Below are 20176 nucleotides of genomic sequence, written 5' to 3'. Positions count from 1 at the left end.
CACTCTTTCTCTGATAAAATGTCTATCCACTTCAATGTGGTTAGTTTAGTCATGCTGGACTAGGTTATGGGCAATGTTAATTGCTGCCTGTTTATCACTATACAACATCATAGGCTCTTCTGCCTGTACACCAATTTCTTCTAATAGGGAACGGATCCAAAGAAGTTCTGAAACTCCATGTGCCATGGCCCTGTATTCAGATTCAACACTTGATCTTGCCACCACTGTTTGTTTCTTACTCTTCCACGAGACAAGGTTACCCCCAACAAGGGTGCACACTCCTGAAGTTGATCTCTTGTCATCAAGGCATCCTGCCCAATCTGCATCTGTATAAGCCTCTAGTTTCAACTGTCCATGATCAGTAAACAATATGCCTTTGCCCGGGTGTCCCTTCAGATAAGAAAGAATCCTGTAAATTGCCTCCCAATGCTGGACTCATGGAGCATGCATGTATTGACTTACCACACTTACTGCATAGGAAATGTCTGGTCTTGTCATACACAAGTATAGTAGCCGACCCACAAGTCTCTAATATCTCCCGATGTCCTTTACTGGTTCACCTTCTGATGCATTGATTCTATGGTTCTGATCAATAGGGGTACTGATTGCCTTCGTTCCAAGCTTCCCTATCTCTTGAAGAAGATCCAAGACATACTTCATTTGAGAGATAAAAATTCCATGTTTTGATCTTGCAACTTCAATGCCTAAGAAGTATCTCAGTTCTCCAAGATCTTTAATTTCAAATTCTTTATGTAGATTCCTTTTCAGACAATCAATCTCACTTAGGTCATTCCCCGTGACAACAATATCATCCACATAAACAATTAGGACTGACACCAAAGATCCCCTTCGCTTCACAAACAAGGAATGATCGGATTGAGTCAGAGTGTAGCCAAAAGCAATCAAGGCCATTCTGAATCTGTCAAACCATGCTCTAGGAGATTGTTTCAAGCCATAAAGCGAATTCTTAAGCTTGCATACCTTTCCCTTTTTAGCATCACTGTAGAAGCCATAAGGAAGATCCATATACACATCCTCTTGTAGATCCCCATTTAGGAAAACATTCTTTACAACTGGTGCAAAGGTCTCTAAGTAATCAATGCCATAGGTCTATGTGTACCCTTTTGCAACAAGTCTTGCCTTGTACCTTTCTATACTTCCATCTGCCTTATATTTTACTGTGTAAACCCATCTGCATCCAACTGTCTCCTTGGCCTCTGGTAGATCCACAATGTCCCATGTTTGATTCTTAATCAAAGCTTCCATCTCTTCCTACATAGCTGTCTTCCACTCAGGTTTGGAGAGAGCCTCACTAACACCCTTGGGTATAGACACAGGGTCAAGAGAGGAAAGAAAAACATGGTAGGAAGGAGAAAGTCCACTGTAGGATAAGTACTGTGAAATACAATGAGTAGTACACGTTCTCTTCCCATTTTTGAGAGCAATAGGAAGGTCGAGGTTATCTGTAACAAGGTTAGTAGAATCAATGGGAACTGAAACAGTAGCGGGACTAAGAGGAATACCTGAATCCATGTCAGCTGAATCTGGAGTTTCCAAGGAACCAACATGAAGTGATGTGAGTTCTGTTGTAGTTGAATCAACCTCCTTGTGAAGTCTCTGTCGTAAGTAATGTTGAGAAGTAGGATGCAAAGGAAGTGGTAAGTTAGGTGACATAGGAGGGTCAAGCACAAGAGTAGACACAGGGATTGGAACTAGGAGAGGAATAGACTGCTAACTCACTTCCCCAAAACACTCACCCTGAGAAGGATTCTTTGAGAAGAAGTATGCAGATTCAAAAAGGTGACATCCATGGTAACATACCGGCTTCTAGAGACTGGATCATAGCAGTAGTGCCCTTTCTGATTTTCTGCATATCCAAGGAAGACACTTCTTTTCCTTTGGATCAAGCTTTGAACGGTGAGGACCAAGGATATGTGCAAAGCAGACACACCCAAACACCTTGAGAGGAATATGAAACATCTCTCCCTTGGGAAAAAGGAGACTGAGTGGGGTGCTGAATCCAAATATACAAAAGGGCACCCTGTTAATCAGATATACTACTGTGAGAATTGCATCACCCCAAAACTGAACTGGAACTGTAGATGTGATCATCATGCTTCTTGCAATCTCAACATTGTGTTTGTTTTTCCTTTCTGCAACACCATTCTACTGTGGACTATAGGGACAACTACTTTGATGGACAATACCATATTCTAACAGATACAAGGCAAGGTGTTTTTCAAAATATTCCCTGGCATTGTCTAATCTGAACACCTTTATTCTTGTTCCAAACTGTGCTAGCACCATCTAATGAAATTGCCTCACCAAGGATGACACTTCATTGCGGGATCTCATTGGGTAAATCCAAGAGTATCATGAGAAATCATCCACAAATAAGAGAAAATATCGATAGCCTACCATAGAAGGAACATGGTAAGGTCCCTACACATTAGAATGGATAACATCAAAAGAAGAAGAACATCTTTTATTACTAGGTTTAAATGAATGTCTACAATGCTTTCCAAGTTGACAACCTTCACCCTCCAAACTTGACAAACTAACAAACTCAAAGTTTTGGAAACAAAAGACTCAAAGAAGAAAAAGGTAAATGTCCCAAACGATTATGCCAAAACATAATTTGACCCACAGGCCCGACTCACTATCCCTACTGACATGATGACTTTGATGAGGAGGAAGCATATCTAAGAGGTAGATCCCATTCACTTCACGACCACTCCCAATCGTCATCTTTGAATCCATATCCTGCAAAATACAATGACCAGGAGAGAAAATTACAGAGCAATTCAGGTTCTTAATCAAACTACTAACAGATAGCGAATTAGTGCTCAATTTGGGAACATGAAGGACAGAGGGAAGAGAAATAGAATCACTAATCTTGATAGATCCCTTCCCAGCAATGGGAACATGGGATCCATCAGCTATGGAGACCCTATCTCTACTAGAACAGAGCTGGTAAGAAGAAAAAATAGTAGAGCTATGGGTCATGTGCTCTGAGGCTCCAAAATCTATAATCCAAGGAGGTCCCTCCTTACCTGAAGTAGAAACATAATTTGCAGTGACATGTGAACTACCTGTTTGAGCAAAGGAAGTAGAGTGGACTCCACCAGTACCACCTGTACCTTGCTGTCTACTTGCTACTGAACTGGAACTGGTTGTTTCCCATTGGTTCAAAAGTTGCCCATACCTCTTATGTTCGGCCCTTACTACAACAACTACAACAGACTCCAGAGCAGCTGTAGTAGGAGGGGCCAGAATGTCACCAGTAATTCCCATGTGAGCATTTCCCTTCATATTTTTCAGTATAGTCGGCACAAGATGTGGGTGAAACTTTCAGCAAGTATCTCTTTTGTGTTTAGGCTTCTTACAGTAGTCATAGATCAAATCTGTTTTATCTTTCTTCTTGATTTCACTACCACCCCAGTCTCCACTTTGTTTAGGTTTCACAGTACTAACCATGGCAGATTGATAAAAAACAGTATTTTTCATCATCACATCTCTCTTGCTCTCTTTCCCTGACACAAAGGCATATGCCTAGGAGAGGGTAACACTATCCCTGGAAAGAAGATGTTCTCTTGCAATATCATACTCATGATTAAGGCCAACAAGAAATTCAAACACCCTATACTTCTCTAGATGTTTTTGATAGGTAGCTGCATCCTTAGTGGTTTCCCAAGCAAATGTCTCTAAATGGTCAATCTCCTGCCACAATGTTTTAAGGGCTGAAAAATAGGCTGCAACAGGTCTATCTCCCTATTTTGTAGAAATAATCTGATTTCTCAACTGATAAGCCCTAGCAACATTCTCCCTATGTGAATAGGTTTCTGCAACCCGATCCCATATTTCCTTAACTGTATTTGCCCATAAAAAATTTTTACTTATATGGGGCAACATGGAATTACACAACCAAATCATCACCATATAATTCTCTTGTACCCACCCGGAGTTGCTAGTTTCGGGTTTCACTTCTTCACTAGTGATATACCCTAATTTCCCACGAACACCAATGGCCATCTTTGTAGATTGTGACCATTCTAAGTAATTTGCACCATCCAACCTAACTGTAGTAATGGTACCAGTCCTGAAAAGGTCTCCAGCACCTCCTCCCACTGGTCCCATTTCACTCCAGGGCTTATTTTCAACTCCGTGACCCTCCGTGCTTCTCAAAAAGTGAAAAGAAAATAACTGAAATATGCAAGAAGATCAAACAAAACACTTCTGGAACCGACAACACCTTTTTGGTGTCCTAGACTGTCTTCCCACAAAAGATTCCTTTTCTGCGGGATGGGAGAAGAGAGAGAAGAGGCAGCCGCTCTTTCTAGAAGCCTCCAAATCAGGCAGGACTTGGACTGCCCCTTACAGAAAACTCCAAGGAACCCTAAAAAATTAGGGCACCACTTCCTAGGTCAAAGTTGAAGAGTCCAACAGAAATAAGACTCTTCCCCTTTCTCCAGTTTTTCTTGATTTTGATGAGAAACCCTAGACCAGCTACAGGGCAAATAGATCCACCAAAAAATCCAAAAACTGGGCTTACCTGAGATCTTCGATCAGCCTCTTAAATCACCATGCAGTCGGCCTATCTAGGGCTGCATGAGAAAACAACTCAAGGAACCTTTGGCTTGCTATGATACTAAGTAGAAATCACTGATCGCAGATTTAGTTGAATTCCTTGTGAAGGGAAAGAAGAGGAAGATGATGATTTCAGCAGTAGAGAAGAAAAGAGGAGAAAAGTGTAGGAAGTCAACCAGAATTCTTAGATTAACCCTAGCCGCCAACCCCTTATTATAATTTATACTTAACTTAAAGGATGAAATATTACAAGGATGCCCTTAGTAGGGCGGCTACTAATGTAGCTGAACAGTCACAACTTAAAAACATAAACTAATGGGCCTAAAGCCCAACAACTTCCTAACTAAATAACTTAAAATAAGAATAAAAACAACTAGGCCCAACTCAACAACAAACTGTAATAATAAGTAGTGAATGTGACTCCTACGTGGGAATGGATACAGATATTTTCCGTTCTAGTAGGAGTGCTACCCTCAAAAGAGCACCTGTGGTGGAAGTAACCCATCAACTGGTATCCAAGCACCATGATGAATACCGGATCGTTGACAGTCAAAAATAGAGTTGACTGGCTTGAGGTTAGCTTACATTGGTTTGAAGGAGACATGAAGGAGATTAAGGCGGCTCTTGCTGGTAATGGCCCAACTTGAGAAGTTTTCTCAGGTGAACAACCATGGAAGCGAACAAGAGGCTTCGAGCAGTGAAGGAGTTAGGCGCAACCTAAGGATACCCATCAAGTTTGTCAAACTTGACTTCCCACATTTCTCAGGTGAAGATCCTCTATCTTGGGTATTTAAAGTAGAGATGTATTTCGAATACCATATGACTCCAGGGGACCAAGGAGTCTGTTAGTTTCATTCTATCTGGAAGGGATGCGATTTCCTGGTTCTAGTGGTTTAGGTCTTTGCACCCACAATGTAGCTAGGCAGATCTCACTGAGGCACTTGGTGCCGGATCTGGACCCATTGCCTATGAAGACTTTGATGAGTTATCATAGTGAAGGAGTACTCGGTGGAGTTTGAGAAGATAGGAACTAGAGTTTTCAGGTGGTCTGAAAAGGCCTTGATGGGAAGTTTTGGGAGGGCGAAGGAGGAGATCATATTGGAAGTAAAGGGCTAGAGGCCGGTCATTGTCATGGCAGTAGCTGGGGTAGGGTGTAGGAGTAAAAGTTGAACCGGTCTAGGAAGTTCACCTGGACAATTGAACCAATACTTAACCCCAGTTCAAAACTAGACCTATCTGGTTTGACCATCCCAAAAGGAGCACCCTAGACCACTATACTCTTCAAGCGCCTTACCTGGGCTGAGATGCAAGCCCTTGGGGAAAGAGGCTTATGTTACAATTACAATGATAAGTTCGGGCCCGAACACAAATGTAAGGCCTAGCAGACTTACATGCTCTTGAATGAAGATTTAGATGGAGAGGAAGACCAAACTGGGCCCAAAAACCCACTGGAGGAGGATGCTGGTGAATTAATGTTGATGGGGCCCCTTAAGATTTATTTACAGGCCTTTTTTTGAAAGGTAAGATGGATTTTTTTTTTTTTAATAAAAAACAGATACAGGTTACTGGTTGTCAAGGTGACACCCCATTACATCAGACTTCCATAGTACCCATCTACAACCGAACAAACAGATCCACTTCATACAAGACTAAACTGATGCATATTGCAGGCTTGAATCTCAAGAACATCCCAGAAATTCTCTGTAAAATCTGAAAAACTGAATTGCTCGAAATCTTGAAGGGAGAGAACCCAATCTGTAACAACTTAGCCAGTTGAAGCCACTAGCTCTTTAGTATTTCTTTCCTTTCCTTCAAATAACCTCCTATTTCTCTCCCCCCCCACAGAGACCAAACACTGCAAAGGGGACAGCTCCAAACTTTGGCCAGCCTTAGAATAGTCCAGCTACTGAAGATGGTTGGAAAGTGGAATCCCCAAATAGTAAGAAATACATTTCCAGATGAAGTTTGCTAGGTGACAAGAGACAAAAAGATGGAAAACAGTTTTTTCTTCAGATTTGCAAAGGTAACAGTAGCTGGCCATATTAAAGTCTCTGCTCTTCAGGTGGCTCTTCAGGTGATCCGTAGTAAGAGCTCTATCCATTGCATCTAGCCAAGCAAAAGCCTTCTACTCTTGGAGGAATTGGGTTTCCCCAGATCCCTCCAAGCTGATTTGAAGATGTTTCATCCTTGATGAGAGCCATGTAGAAAGATTTCACTGTAAATTTTCCATTTCTGCACTCCTTCCACCACAGTCCATCTGCAGTTGTTAAAGAAATGTTGGACTGCTCTAACTTTTCCAATAAAAGGATGCACTCCTCCACCTCTTGATCAAGCAGTGACCTGATGATCTTCCAATCTGTAGAGTCTTGGACAGATTTCACACAACTTCCCCACCCCACTCCAGTCATCCTCCCAAAACCTCACTCTAGAACCATCTCCCACTTTAACGCTAACCGAGCTTCTGAAGTCCTGAATAAAGTTCATTATGCCCTTCCATACACTCACCCCATAGGAATTTGATACCTCCCTCAGTTCCCACCCAAATCTCACCACCCCTTCCCTACCACTACCCTTCTCCACAAGGACTCCCTTTCTTTTTCTAGCCCAAACCTCCATACCCATTTCCTCATGAGGGCTTCGTTAAAAGTCCTTATTCTTCTGAACCCCTATCCCCCTAATGAAATTTCCTAGGTCACTTTGCCCCTTCCCATAGAAAATCCCTTTGAATTTTTTCTATCTTGTTGGCAACCAAAACTAGAATTTTTAGCAATGACAGGTAGTAAGTGGGTAGACTTGATAGCACACTTTTAATGAGGGTGATTTTTCCCCCAAATGAGAGGTATCTTGCTTTCCACCTTTCCAACCTCATCACCATCCTCTCTATAAGAGGTTTCCAAGTACTTGCTGACCTATATTTGGCCCCTATTGGGAGGCCTAAATAGAAGAAAGGGAGCTCCCCTACCCTACAATCAAGAGCTGCTGCATATAGGGTCATCTCTTCTTGGCTGATCTCTCCAACTCCATAGAGAGTATCTTTTCCATATTCACCTTCATGCCTGATAACAACTCAAAGTTGGCCAGAATTACTCTTAAATTTAGAACTTGGTCCTTCGCATTTAGGAAAATAAGGGTGTCATCTACGAATTGTAAGTGGGAAATGCTTGGCCCCTCTAACCCGACATTGAAGCCTTCTAGCCAGCCCTACTGAACTCTCCTTTTTATCAACAAATTTAAGACTTCCATCACAAGCACGAATAGAAAAGGGGAGAGAGGGTTCCCTTGTCTCAGTCCCCTAGAAGTGTGAAAGAACTCTGAGGATACCCCATTAAGTATCACTGAAAGGGACATAGAAGAGATGCACCCAAATATCCAACTCCACTTCTCTCTGCATCCCATCAGCCTCTGAATTTTTTCCAAGAATCCCCACTCCACATTATCATAAGCCTTTTCTATGTCTAATTTGCACACTAGACCAGGCCTTCCACTTCTCAGTCTTGAGTCTATGCACTCACTTGCCACCATCACCCCATTTAAAATCTGTCTTCCCTCCACAACGGCCACTTGAGTTTCCCCTACCACTTTATGAAACACTTTGGGCAAGAGTTTGTAAGGACTGCATATTAAGCTGATTGGCATATAGTCCTTGATGTTCACAGCCCCGACTTTCTTCTGTGTTGGTGTAATGAAGGTTGCATTGGCTTTTCTTTCTACCAATCCGATCTCGCAAAACTCCTTAATCATCTGCATAAAGTCATTCTCCAAAAAATGCCAGCACTGTTTTATGAAGTTAAAATTGAACCCATTGGGACTGGAGCTTTGTCTCCATTTATCTTCTTTAAGGCCTCCCTTACTTCTCCTACCTCTATCTCCCTTTCTAACCACCCCACTACTGTCTCACTCAAGGCTTTTGATTCAACCTCTCTCAAAGAAATCCAGCACCACTGCCTGCACGAATACAACTTTTTGTAGAATTCCACCACTAGTCTTTGAATATTTTCCCAATCCTCAGCCACTTCCTCCCCCACCTCTACCCTCATAATTAGATTTCTCCTCTTTCTCCCACAAGCATAAGTGTGGAAGAAGGCTGTATTTTTGTCTCCCTCTTTTAACCATAAAGCCCTTGATTTCAGCCAACTCACCTCTTCCCTGAACAGCAATCTCTCTAATTCTCTTTCCAGCCCCTCCTCTATTCTAACCTCTCTTGGGAATATTTCTCTCTTCCAGCCTCTCCAGCCTGGCCAACTTCTCCAACACCTCTTTCTTTCTACATTCTTCGCTACCTACCGCTGCCCTCCTTTCTTTCAACTCCTCTTTGAGCAGCTAAGTTTCCTCATCAGCTTTAACTCAGCTGATCCCTCTACCTAAAAACCTCTCCACTTTTCTTTGCCCAAGCCGCAAAGTTATGTTGAAGAAGCCAAGTGTTCTCAAATCTGAATGGCTTTGGACTAGAAACAATTGCAAATTGTCTTAGAATGATAGGTTTGTGGTCCGATAATAGAATCTGAAGTGGTTTCTGAACCAGAACTCCCAGTTGATCCACCCATTCACTTGAGAGCAAAAACCTATCCAATCATCTCAGGATTGCTGGATATTGGATATTTGGCCATGTGAATTTTCCCCCATTTAGAGGGAGATCCAGAAACTCTTGCTTGTTGATGAAAGCCTCAAATGTCCTCATCCCCATGCTGACTCTCCTCCCCCCCTTTTATTTATAGGTCTTAATAGGCTAAATCTCTTCGAGATCTATGCATGTTAGGGGGACTTTAATGGGCTGCCTGTGTTTATTCTCATTGATAGCGGCAGCTTGCTCAATTTTGTATTCCAACTGCTCTCTAAACAACTGGGCCTGGCAATACACCACACTGAGATGTTTGTAGTCAGGGCAGCCAATGGGGGCCAAATTGCTTGTGATGGTCTCTGTGAAGGGGTGCAGCTGGAGATACAGGGAAACCTATTTGAGGTGGACTGTGGACCTATACCTGTTACAATTTTCAGGAGCTGATGTAATTTTGGGGGTGCAATGGTTACATAAATTAGGCTGAGTCATTTGCGATTGGGAGAATATGACTATGGAGTTCCACTTAGGTGGAAAATCTTACTACCTGAAAGGAAATGGGCCAGTATCCCCGTGGACCGAGAGTGTCCATACCCTCCTTGAGACTAGATATCAGTCCCAACAGCACATATTCAGTGCGTATCGTACCATATGTATCAATTTTTGACCTTACAGATGTGCTATTTCCTTTGAGTTAGGCTATTTCATTGGCCTTAACCAATAAAATAGGTCATATGATCAGCCCTGACAAATTATCAGATAAAGAAAAAAAGATAGAGGTTTTTTTTGATTGAAACTCTTCATACACATTTTTCTTTTCATTTCAAGTGTATCGATACTTTAAACCTTGGTCTACACTGCATCATCCAATTTGGCATTATCCTGATGAAATATTTTATTTTTCTTGGGTTTCCACCATAGCATAGAAATTCTTAATAATCTGAGGTACTCCGTTCCATTTGTTTAACGAATACAATCACATGAAACAATAATTATCTTCTACAAACAAAATAAAATAGTATTAACCTCCCATAGTATGAAAATAACAAGGTTGCCAAATATCATCCAGCAAGATGAAAAGGAAAAGAAAGTCCTTCATTGCTTGACAAGTATGATATTCTACAATGCTTGGCATGTTGAAAAATTTCATATGGAAGACTTGACAATACACAGACACAATTCAGGAAATAACAGCTTCAATGACCCAAAGGAAATATGACTGTTTGATGTGGTTTGCCACACTTTGGGCTTCACTACCAGAAGATAAAGACTTATAATGCTACTACCTAGACTGATATAAGGAATGCTGCCTATGTGGTTATGTATATTGTAGTATTCTTTTCTTTTGATCCTTTTCCTTATTGCTATACGGTCTCTTGTATCTTTTATATTTTCTGTTTAGACCCTCACAGGAGCCTTTGTGTAATTGTAACTTGTAAATACTTTTGGCCTAATATAAGTATTTTCTCTTTTAGGTTGTGGTCTATTTATTATCCACCTCTTTTCTGAAAGTGAGGATTTTTTTCATAAAATAAGAAAGGATTAAAGTGTCATAAGTGCTGGTGAAGAGCTTTCAGATCAAGGAGCATTCCAAAAACAAACACCAGAACAACAAGAAATCAGAAAATACAAATCAAATATTAATAGTAACCTCTGCTACATTCAACCATAGGCTATCCCTGAAATCCTCTCTACTAAATCCTTTAAATTCTGAATGAGAAAGGGCCCATTCTCAGGTGAGAGAAGAAACTATAGCTATCTTTCTTTTCAGACTAAGTTTTCTTGAAAAGTGCACTTATTTCTCTCCTTCGAGATACTCCAACATTCAGCAAAGGTGATGATACTCTGGAAAGATTTTCACCTTTCTTGACATGTTTGGCCACGCTGAAATTATCTCTGCAGGATTGCTGATGACAGGTCCATAGATGATTAGTGTTCTCTTGCTCTTTCTCATGGTGCATTTGTTTGGTAACTTCAGTCCTCTGGCTTTCAAATGGTCTAACATTAATTTGGTGTCTAATGCTACCAACCAGCCAAGTGCTTGCACTTTAAGTGGAATTGGGTTGTACTAATCCCCTTCAAGTTATCAGTTTCCACTTGATTTTATGTTCACTTATGACTGCTTCTTGTCTGAAGACACACTCTCTCTCTCTCTCTGGCTGAACCTAGGACAGAACATTCTGCCTAGGTTTAGACTTGCTAGGTTGGGGCTTATGCAGGAAAGATGGTATTGTGAGTTCATTTCCACTAGGGCTTGTATATGCTGAGTGCTTGTAGAGCATGCAATTAAATCTCCTTTTTTGTTCTGATGCCCATTTTTTACATCATCCTTTTAAATTTTATATATTTTTCCTTGCTTCTTTTAATTGAAACTTTGCCAGTTTGCAGCAGATGAAAAGATATCAATAAAGCTCTAGCTTGGAATATCAGTCCCCGAATACAAGCTCATTGTGGTTCCATGTGACATAATGTTTTAATATTAATGATCATTAGAAAATTTTAAATTTTTTAGTGAAGACGATTCCTATTGTATGTCTGAAAATGATTTTATTTTCATTAGAAAATATAGTATTCATCACATTAATGTCATAAAATCTTTTGATAATCTATACACAGTGGAGAGAATAGCACTATTCCTTGCTCATTGGAAAGAGTTTCTGATAGTCATGGTAGTCTAGAACTTGGACTGAGTAAGTGGAAGGTGCTAGCAATTTCTGCATTGAAAGTTGGGGTGAAGGAACTCCAGTCGGTGGTTTTCAAGGTTGTGGTTACTTTTGCTTCTAAAATTAGCATTTACCTATGGTCTATGTATCTTTCTCTTAATTTTTAATTTAATTTACTTTTTCAGGGTGGTGGTATGTTTACTTTGGCAAAGATATATCAATTGGTATGAAAAAAATCCACATACTGTTCACTTATTATTTTTCTGGTGGATTTGTAAATTTGTTTGCCTTCAATGGTAGTTAGCGAGGAGATTATCAGGGAAGATGCTGTTGGAAGCAGCCAACTATCAAATAAAGCATGAAGTTATCAGAAAGGTACATGTTATTTCTGTTGAGAAATTCTGTTTTCTCACTTATAAGGTATTTTAGTCTTTCTATGTAGAATGACCAAAAACAAACAGGATAGAAAACTGAAAAAATAAACAAAGCCTTTCTAGGAAACCAAGGAATGGTTGAAAATTACAGAGTCCAATTCCTTCTGGAGTGCTCTGACGTAAGCTCAGAGAGTGTCCTTGACTTGCCCAATGATTCTCTTAGGAGTAGCCCGTTTTATCTTAAAAAACCCTCATGTTCCTTGTTTTCCATATATTCCAGCAAATGGGTAATAGGTCAAGTTTATCAACATATGGTTATCTATGGAGACCACATAGTGCTGTCTGAACAGCTTGAGCGAGGGAGGGAGGGACAACTTGCAATGAATGAGGGGGTGCTGAATTGATTCCTCATGTTGTCCGCACAAACTGCATACATCATTGATATGTCTGCCCATGTTGATTAAGTGATCAATGGTCAATAATCTGTCCAAAGCAGTGGGTATGAAGAATGAAACTTTAAAGGATACATGGACTCACAGCCATCTTAAAGAGGCAAAATTGTCTGACTGTTGTTCCAATGCTGGGTAAAAGGATTCGATTGAGAAGAAGCTCCTGCCATCACCACTGCACTGTCTGATATCAGGAGAATCATCTAGATTTTAGCCTGCTTAAGTAGCTCCAACAGACCTAAAAGGGAGTCTGTTTCCAGTCATTTATAGTCCTTGTAGGCTGATGTGCCTATACCACATTGCCACACACCAAGTCATAGTATTCCTAATTGATTCATGGTTGCTTTGTAGTAAAAAGCAATACTGTATGAGTCGGAGTATGCCAAACATAATCCTTTATTACCAGTCCAGACATCCTGAATTGTATATGTTCACAATTTTCAGGTTTGAAGGTGATATATTAGTTAAGTTCACCACAGATTTGCATTACACCTCTCTTATGTATTTGCATCGCTTCCCACCCCATTGACCTCAGCCCATATTTGTTGACTATTATCCTTCACCCCAAACCTCTGTAATTTTCCCTGTATTGAGTGTAGGGTCATTAACTAGTACATGTATTAATAGGTGTTGTAACCTTTAATATTTGTTGTTTTATGCTTATTTTGATGTAAAATCGTTTTAAAAGATAATCTGAAGTTCGGAACCCCTTTCTTTTCTTTATTTAAGCAAGTTGAATGGTCAAACCGGATGGTTGTACTGTTTGATGCTATGACATTCTTGTGTGTTTATCACTTAATTTTCCCATTTATGCTGAATTGAAGACAGGTATTTTACTGATACATTGGGAAATGTTCTGTTGACCTGCAAGCAAAACCTTTGCACATTTATTCTTCTGTCAAGATCCTAGATACCTATTCTTGATTATTTAGATATTTTCTGGATTTTCCTAGAAGTATGCACATAATTTATTATTAACTGTATGACACAGACCAGTTAGGGAAGCCTATTTTGTATTTTTGGTACATTATACTTTTCTGCATGATAATCTTATCTTTTTACATATTAGGATCACAAAATGTATGATAATTTTCAGTTTTATGATTACTTATTAGCTGTATGGAACATATCTTCTCACAGTTTATGAGAAGATGGGAGCTAGTGGATTTACCTTTAGCGGGGGCAAGATATACTTGGACAAACAACCAGGAGGACCCAGTTTTAGAAAAATTGGACAGATTTGTAGTCTCTACTGTCTGGGAGGAGAATTTCCCTAACCTGCCCTGTCCTTTATCAGACCACTCACCAATTCTGTTGGATTGCAAAGGAACAGTGACAACTAACCCCCCCCCTTCAGATTCGAACATATGTGGCTGGAAGAGGAAGGACTTCTGGATCAGAATAGAAGGTAGTGGGAGGAATGTACAGTAACTGGAACAGCAAGCCATGCTTTTTGTAAGATCTCTTATGTAAAGTCAGAGTTGAAAAAAATGGAAGAAGCAGGTGTTTAAAGGTTTAGAGGTGAAAAAACAGGAGTTCCTAAGGCAAATGTAGAGGTGGATAGAGTGGAGGAAGTGAGAAGAATTGCAGAAGAAGAGAAACAAAGGAGGGCAAGGGCAAAGTTGGACTTTGACAAATTGTGCTTCCAGGAAGAGGTTAAGTGGAGACAATGCTCTAGATGCTTATGGCTAAAACAGGGGGGATAAAAACACAGCTTTATTTCGTAAAATAGCAAACGGGAGAAGAAGGGTAAATACTATCAAAAGGTTGGAGGAAAGTTGGGAAGTGATTGAAGAGGAAGGAAGGATTAGGCAAATAGCCACAAATTACTATAAAAATCTTTATAAAGAATGATGGAGGAGGAGACTGAAGTTGGACGGGCTGCTGTTTAAGAGTCTTTCCCAACTAGAGGCAAGTCAAGTGGAAGCAGAATTTGCAGAAGAGGAAGTAAGAGTTGCAATCGAAAAAATTGGAGGTGACAAAGCACCAGGGCCGGATGGGTTTACAATGGGATTTTCTAAAAGAAGTTGGAGCTTCATAAAGAAGGATCTAATGGAGGTGTTCCAGGAGTTCCATCATAATGGAACATTTGAGAGAAGCCTGAACTCTACATTTTTATCTTTGATCCCCAAAAAGAAAGGGGCAGTTGGTCTAAAAAATTTCAGACCTACAAGCCTTGTTAGCAGCGTGTACAAAGTTCTCAGGGAGCTTTTGTAGATGGGAGGCAAATTTTTGATGGAGTTCTAGTGGCAAATGAGCTCATTGATTCCAAGAGAAGAAGTGGAGAAAGTTGACATGGAGAAGGCGTATGGCCACGTAAATTGGGAGTTTTTGGACTACATGCTTAAAAGGTTGAATTTTGGAAGGAGGTGGAGAAATTGGAATAAAGTTTGCATACACAGCTAGCTTTTCAATTTTGATAAACGGGGTATTGGCAGGAAGATTTCAGAGTTTGAGGGGATTAAGGCAAGGTGATCCCTTCTTCCCCCTGCTATTTGTCTGCATATCAGAAGCATGAGGGTGACCAAGACAGTTGAAGGAGGTCTCCTCAAAGGTTTTAAGGTGGAGAAGATGTGAGGGTTGCTCTGTTACAGTATGCAGATGACACCCATTCTTTGCCAAGGCATCAGAAGACCAAATGGAAAGATAAGAATGATATTAGTTTGGTTTGAAGTGGTCTTTGCACTTAAAGTTAACTTGCACAAAAGTGAATTATTGACAGTGGGGGCTGGCCATAATCTGGAAGTGTTGGCAGATAGAGTACGCTATAAGATTGGGGAGTTTCCATTGAAGTATTTGGGGATGCTGCTGGGAGAAAAATGCACATCTAAGAAGATATGGGAACCTGTGGTGGAAAGAATGGAGAGGAAACTAGCTTCTTGGAAATCAAGATACTTATCAAAGGGAGGTAAATTAATTTTATTAAAGTGTTTTGTCTTCTCTTCCTACTTATTTATTATCTCTCTTCCCTATTCCGGCTAGCATGGCCAAGATTTTGGAGAAGACAATGAAAGATTTTCTGTGGTAGGGGTGGAGGGATGAGTTTAAATTTCATTTAGTCAATTGGAGTAAAGTGTGTAAGTCAAGAAAGGTTGGATGGTTGGGCTTAAGGGATTTAAGAAAGTTCAACTTAGCCTGTCTAGGGAAATGGTATTGGAGATGGAATGAACATGTCACAAGCCAATGGAGAAGAGTAATAGAGGCTAGGTATGGTTCAAGGAACTCTAACTGGGATCCAGGAGAATCAAATGTTCTGTATGGATGTGCGGTGTGGAGGGGCATTCAGAGAGCAGAGAAGGATTTTGGGCAAGGAATGAGGATGGGAGTAGGAGAGTAGGAGACGGGGTCAAGAGTCAGCTTTTGGTATGAGGTCTGGTGCAGGGATAGCCCTCTTAAGAACAGATTCCCAACTATTTTTGAGATTGCTCTTAGCAAGGATTGCATGGTGTTGGAGGTGTTATCTCAGGATTGAGGGGCAGATGTATGGTGTCCTAGCTTCAGAAGGAACCTAAACGATTGGGAAGTGGAACAGTGGGAAGAATTAATGCAGATCCTGAATGCAGTGAGGGTGGATAGCAGGAGGGACAAGAGGATTTGGTTAGGGGAGAAATCAGGTTCTTTCACAGTCAAATCCTTCTGCAAAAGTATTTGTTCTGACGTAGAAGCTAATTTTCCTGAGGACTTGGTTTGGAAAACGGTGGCTCCTCTAAAAGTCTCTTTCTGCTTGTGGGTTACAGCTTTGGGGAGGTGTCTAGCAGATTAGAAGTTGTCAAAGAGAGTGTTAGTGTCGAGTATGTAGGGGTAATTCTGTCTTTGTGCTTGTGTTTAGGTGCTGATGTGTAAGTTTTTGTTAGATTTAGTTGAAAAACAGTCCTAGAAGTAGGGACTGTGTTTGAAACAAAGAAAACTAACAAGAGAAGAAGAGAGAGCTGCGGAAAGAAGAGTTAGAGGATGAGGAGTTCGAACATAACTTCCCTCTAACTCTCTAATACACTTTTATTAAGTTAATCTTTTAGTAATTACAAGAGAGGTCCTTAGTTGGACAAGAAATTACAAAAGATGAACATAAAAGAGTATGGGCCGAGAATAAGGCCCATTACAGAGAAGAACATAAAGATAACATACAGTAACAGCCTATGGGCCATTCGACCCATCTTCTCTACACTCCCCCTCAAGCTGAGCATAGATGTCAATCATGCCCAGCTTGCCAGTGTCATGATGAAGTCTTGCCTTGGAAATGCCTTTGGTGAGAAAGTCTGCCAATTGTCCTTCAGAGGTAACGAATGGAAGGCACACTTCTCCGGAGGAGACTCTTTCTCGGATAAAATGTCTATCAACTTCAATATGTTTGGTTCGATCATGTTGTACCGGGTTGTGAGCAATGTTGATGGTAGCTTGATTATCACAGTACAACATCATGGGTCTGTCATGATCAATCCCAAGTTCTTCCACTAAGGACCTTAGCCACAACAATTCCGAGACCCCATGTGCCATGGCTCTATACTCTGCTTCTACAGAAGATCTGGCCACAACAGATTGTTTCTTACTCCTCCAAGAGACAACATTACCAGCTACCAGACTGCAATATCCTGAAGTAGATCTTCTGTCATCCATATTTCCAGCCCAATCAGCATCAGTATAGGCTTCAAGTTTCAAGTGGTCATGCTTGGTAAATAGGATTCCTTTCCCTGGAGAGCCTTTCAGATAGCACAAAATCCGTTCTGCTGTTGCCATATGAGTATCTCTAGGAGCATGCATGAATTGGCTAATGCAACTAACAGCATACACAATATTTGGTTTAGTCATGCACAGGTACAGGAGCTTCCCAAGAAGTCTCTGAAAAACCCCTTTGTCTTCCAACAGAGTTCCATCTGTAGCTGAAAGTTTGTGACTCATATCAGTGGGAGTTGCAGCTGGTCTTGCACCCAGTTTTCCAGTTTCAGACAATAAATCAAGAACATATTTCCTTTGGGAAATTAGGATCCTATCCTTGGATCTGGCAACTTCTATACCAAGGAAGTATCTCAACTCCCCCAGATCCTTAATCTCAAATTCTATATGGAGGAAAGACTTAAGAGCCAGAATGCCTGAGGCATCATCACCAGTCACTATAATGTCATCAACATACACAATGAGATACACTGCCAAAGATCTACTTTTCTTCACAAACAGAGTATGATCCGACTGTGTCTGAACATAGAAGAATTTAACAAGTGCAGCTCTAAATCTCTCAAACCAGGCTCTAGGAGATTGTTTGAGACCATAAAGAGATTTCTTCAATCTGCATACCTTTCCTTGCATATCTTTCCCATACATCCCTAGGGGAAGGCACATGTAGACTTCCTCATGTAAGTCACCATTCAGAAATGCATTCTTTACATCCAACCGATAGAGAGGCCAATCAAAGTGAGCTACCAGATATAAAAGAACCCTCACAGATGTCATCTTGGCAACAGGGGCAAAAGTCTCCAGGTAGTCAATCCCATATGTCTGTGTATAGCCTTTTGCAACAAGCCTAGCCTTGTACCTCTCAATAGTTCCATCAGCCCTGTATTTAGTGGTGAAAACCCACTTGCACCCAACCGGATCCTTCCCTTCAGGCAAATCCACCACCTCCCAAGTACCATTTGCATGTAGAGCATCCATTTCAATTTCCATGGCATCTCTCCATTCTGGAATCCCAAGAGCTTCTGAGACAGACCTAGGAATGGGGTTAGAAGCAACAGAAGAGAGATAAGCAAAGTATGAAGGAGAAAGCAGGTCATAAGAAAGGTGTTTGGAAATGCAGTGTGTAGTACATTTCCGCTTCCCTTTCCTAACAGCAATGGGGACATCAAGGTCTGGAAAAGATGATTCCAAAGGAGTTGAAGCAGTACCTGTTATCTCATCTGTGATTGGGAATGTATGAGCTTCATTTGTTGTAAAGGAAACCACTTGCTCATTCCTGGATCTCTGCCTTTGATACACTTTGGGATTATGGATAGGGCAAGGGGGTAAAGAAATAGGGTCCCTGGGACAAGAGGTATGAAGTGATTGATCCTCCTTTGACTCATTTGGTGAGGATACAGGTTTGTCAAGAGACTCAATTGGGACAGGAAGAGGAAGAACAAAAACTTGTGACAGACTCTCCCCCTGTGGACAAAGTCCATCCTGAGAGGAACCATAAAAAGGAGAAAGTTCATTAAAGGTAACATCCATAGAGACATGTCGGGTGCCAGTCTTTGGATCAAAACAGCAATAACCCTTTTGTGTGGGGGAGTAACCAAGGAAGATACATTTGTGGGCTTTCGGTTGAAACTTGTGTCTTTGCACACTTGGAATGTGAACATAGCAGGTACAGCCAAACACATGAAGAGGAATTGGGAAGAGATCCTTGTCTGGATGAAGAAGACTGAAGGGGGATTTAAACCCTAGAACCCTGGATGGCATACGGTTTATGAGATAGGTAGCAGTAAGTACAGCATCACCCCAAAATCTTGTGGGAACATGTGAGGCAAACAAAAGGTTCCTTGCAACTTCAACAATATGTCTATTTTTCCTCTCAGCAACTCCATTTTGTTCAGGGGTTCTAACACAGGAGCTTTGATGAATAACCCCCATGTCTGAAAGATACAAGGATAAACTCTTCTCAAAATATTCTTTTGCATTGTCAGATTTGAAAACCTTAATTTTGGTACCAAATTGAGTTAGAACAAGCTCATGAAATTGCCTCACAAGTCTTGGGACTTCATCCCGGGATTTCATTAAGTATATCCAGGTGAATCTAGAGAAGTCATCAATGAACAAGATAAAATATCTGTAACCCCCCATAGAGGATAAATGGTATGGCCCCCACACATCAGAGTGCACAATATGAAAAAGAAAAGAGGATCTTTTATTGCTCACAGGGTAATTTTTTCTGCAATGCTTTGACAACTGATAGGACTCACAATTGAGACTGGACACACAGACTCCCTTAAACAGTTTTGGAAACAAATGGCTTAAAGCAAAAAAAGGTAAATGACCCAACCGACAATGATTCAACATAATTTGACTAACAGACTCTGAAAAAGTAGAACCAAAAGCAACATTCTTGGGATGATCAAAGCATTGGCTAGGGGTGTCGAGCAAGTATATTCCATTCGCTTCATGGCCACTCCCAATCACCTTCTGAGACTTCAGGTCCTGAAACACAGTGAGAAGGGAAAAATGTTACACAACAATTCAATGATTTGGTCAGGCTACTTACAGATAACAAATTGGTATTTAATTTAGGCAGATGAAGAGTGGAAGATAAGAGTAAGGAGTCTGTAGCCTTGACAGTTCCCTTGCCGGAAATAGGGGCAAGAGAACCATCAGCTAAGGTGATTTTGTCACGGCCAGGAAGTAAATCATATGAAACAAATAAAGTGGAAAGGTTGGTTATGTGATCAGAAGCACCTGAGTTTATGATCCAAGGGGTTTTGTGTTTACCTGAGGTGGATGCATGGTTAGCGGAAGCCCTTATACCTGAGTGAGCAAATGCAATGGTGGCTGAACTTCCAGAAGGGATGGATGATGAAGATGCAC

The 20176-nt window shown here is 40.9% G+C and overlaps 1 protein-coding gene across 2 annotated transcripts in view; it reads left to right on the top strand.

Annotated features, from left to right (window-relative positions):
* Window positions 1–20176, top strand: part of LOC148855386 (uncharacterized) — a 47253-nt gene that overhangs the window by 9306 nt on the left and 17771 nt on the right. For both annotated transcript variants that reach the window (XM_088982807.1, XM_088982808.1), the window contains exons 6-8: window positions 11759–11903; window positions 11991–12029; window positions 12106–12180. In XM_088982807.1, the coding sequence (XP_088838933.1) occupies window positions 11759–11903; window positions 11991–12029; window positions 12106–12180 (259 nt within the window). The remainder of the gene's footprint in view (window positions 1–11758; window positions 11904–11990; window positions 12030–12105; window positions 12181–20176) is intronic.

Source organism: Nelumbo lutea, chromosome 4 (assembly GCF_056320005.1).
Source record: "Nelumbo lutea isolate HS-2025 chromosome 4, American lotus-T2T, whole genome shotgun sequence".
Taxonomy (NCBI): domain Eukaryota; kingdom Viridiplantae; phylum Streptophyta; class Magnoliopsida; order Proteales; family Nelumbonaceae; genus Nelumbo; species Nelumbo lutea.
Note: the sequence above shows the minus strand (reverse complement) of the source record. Positions and strands in the feature narration are given on the sequence as shown.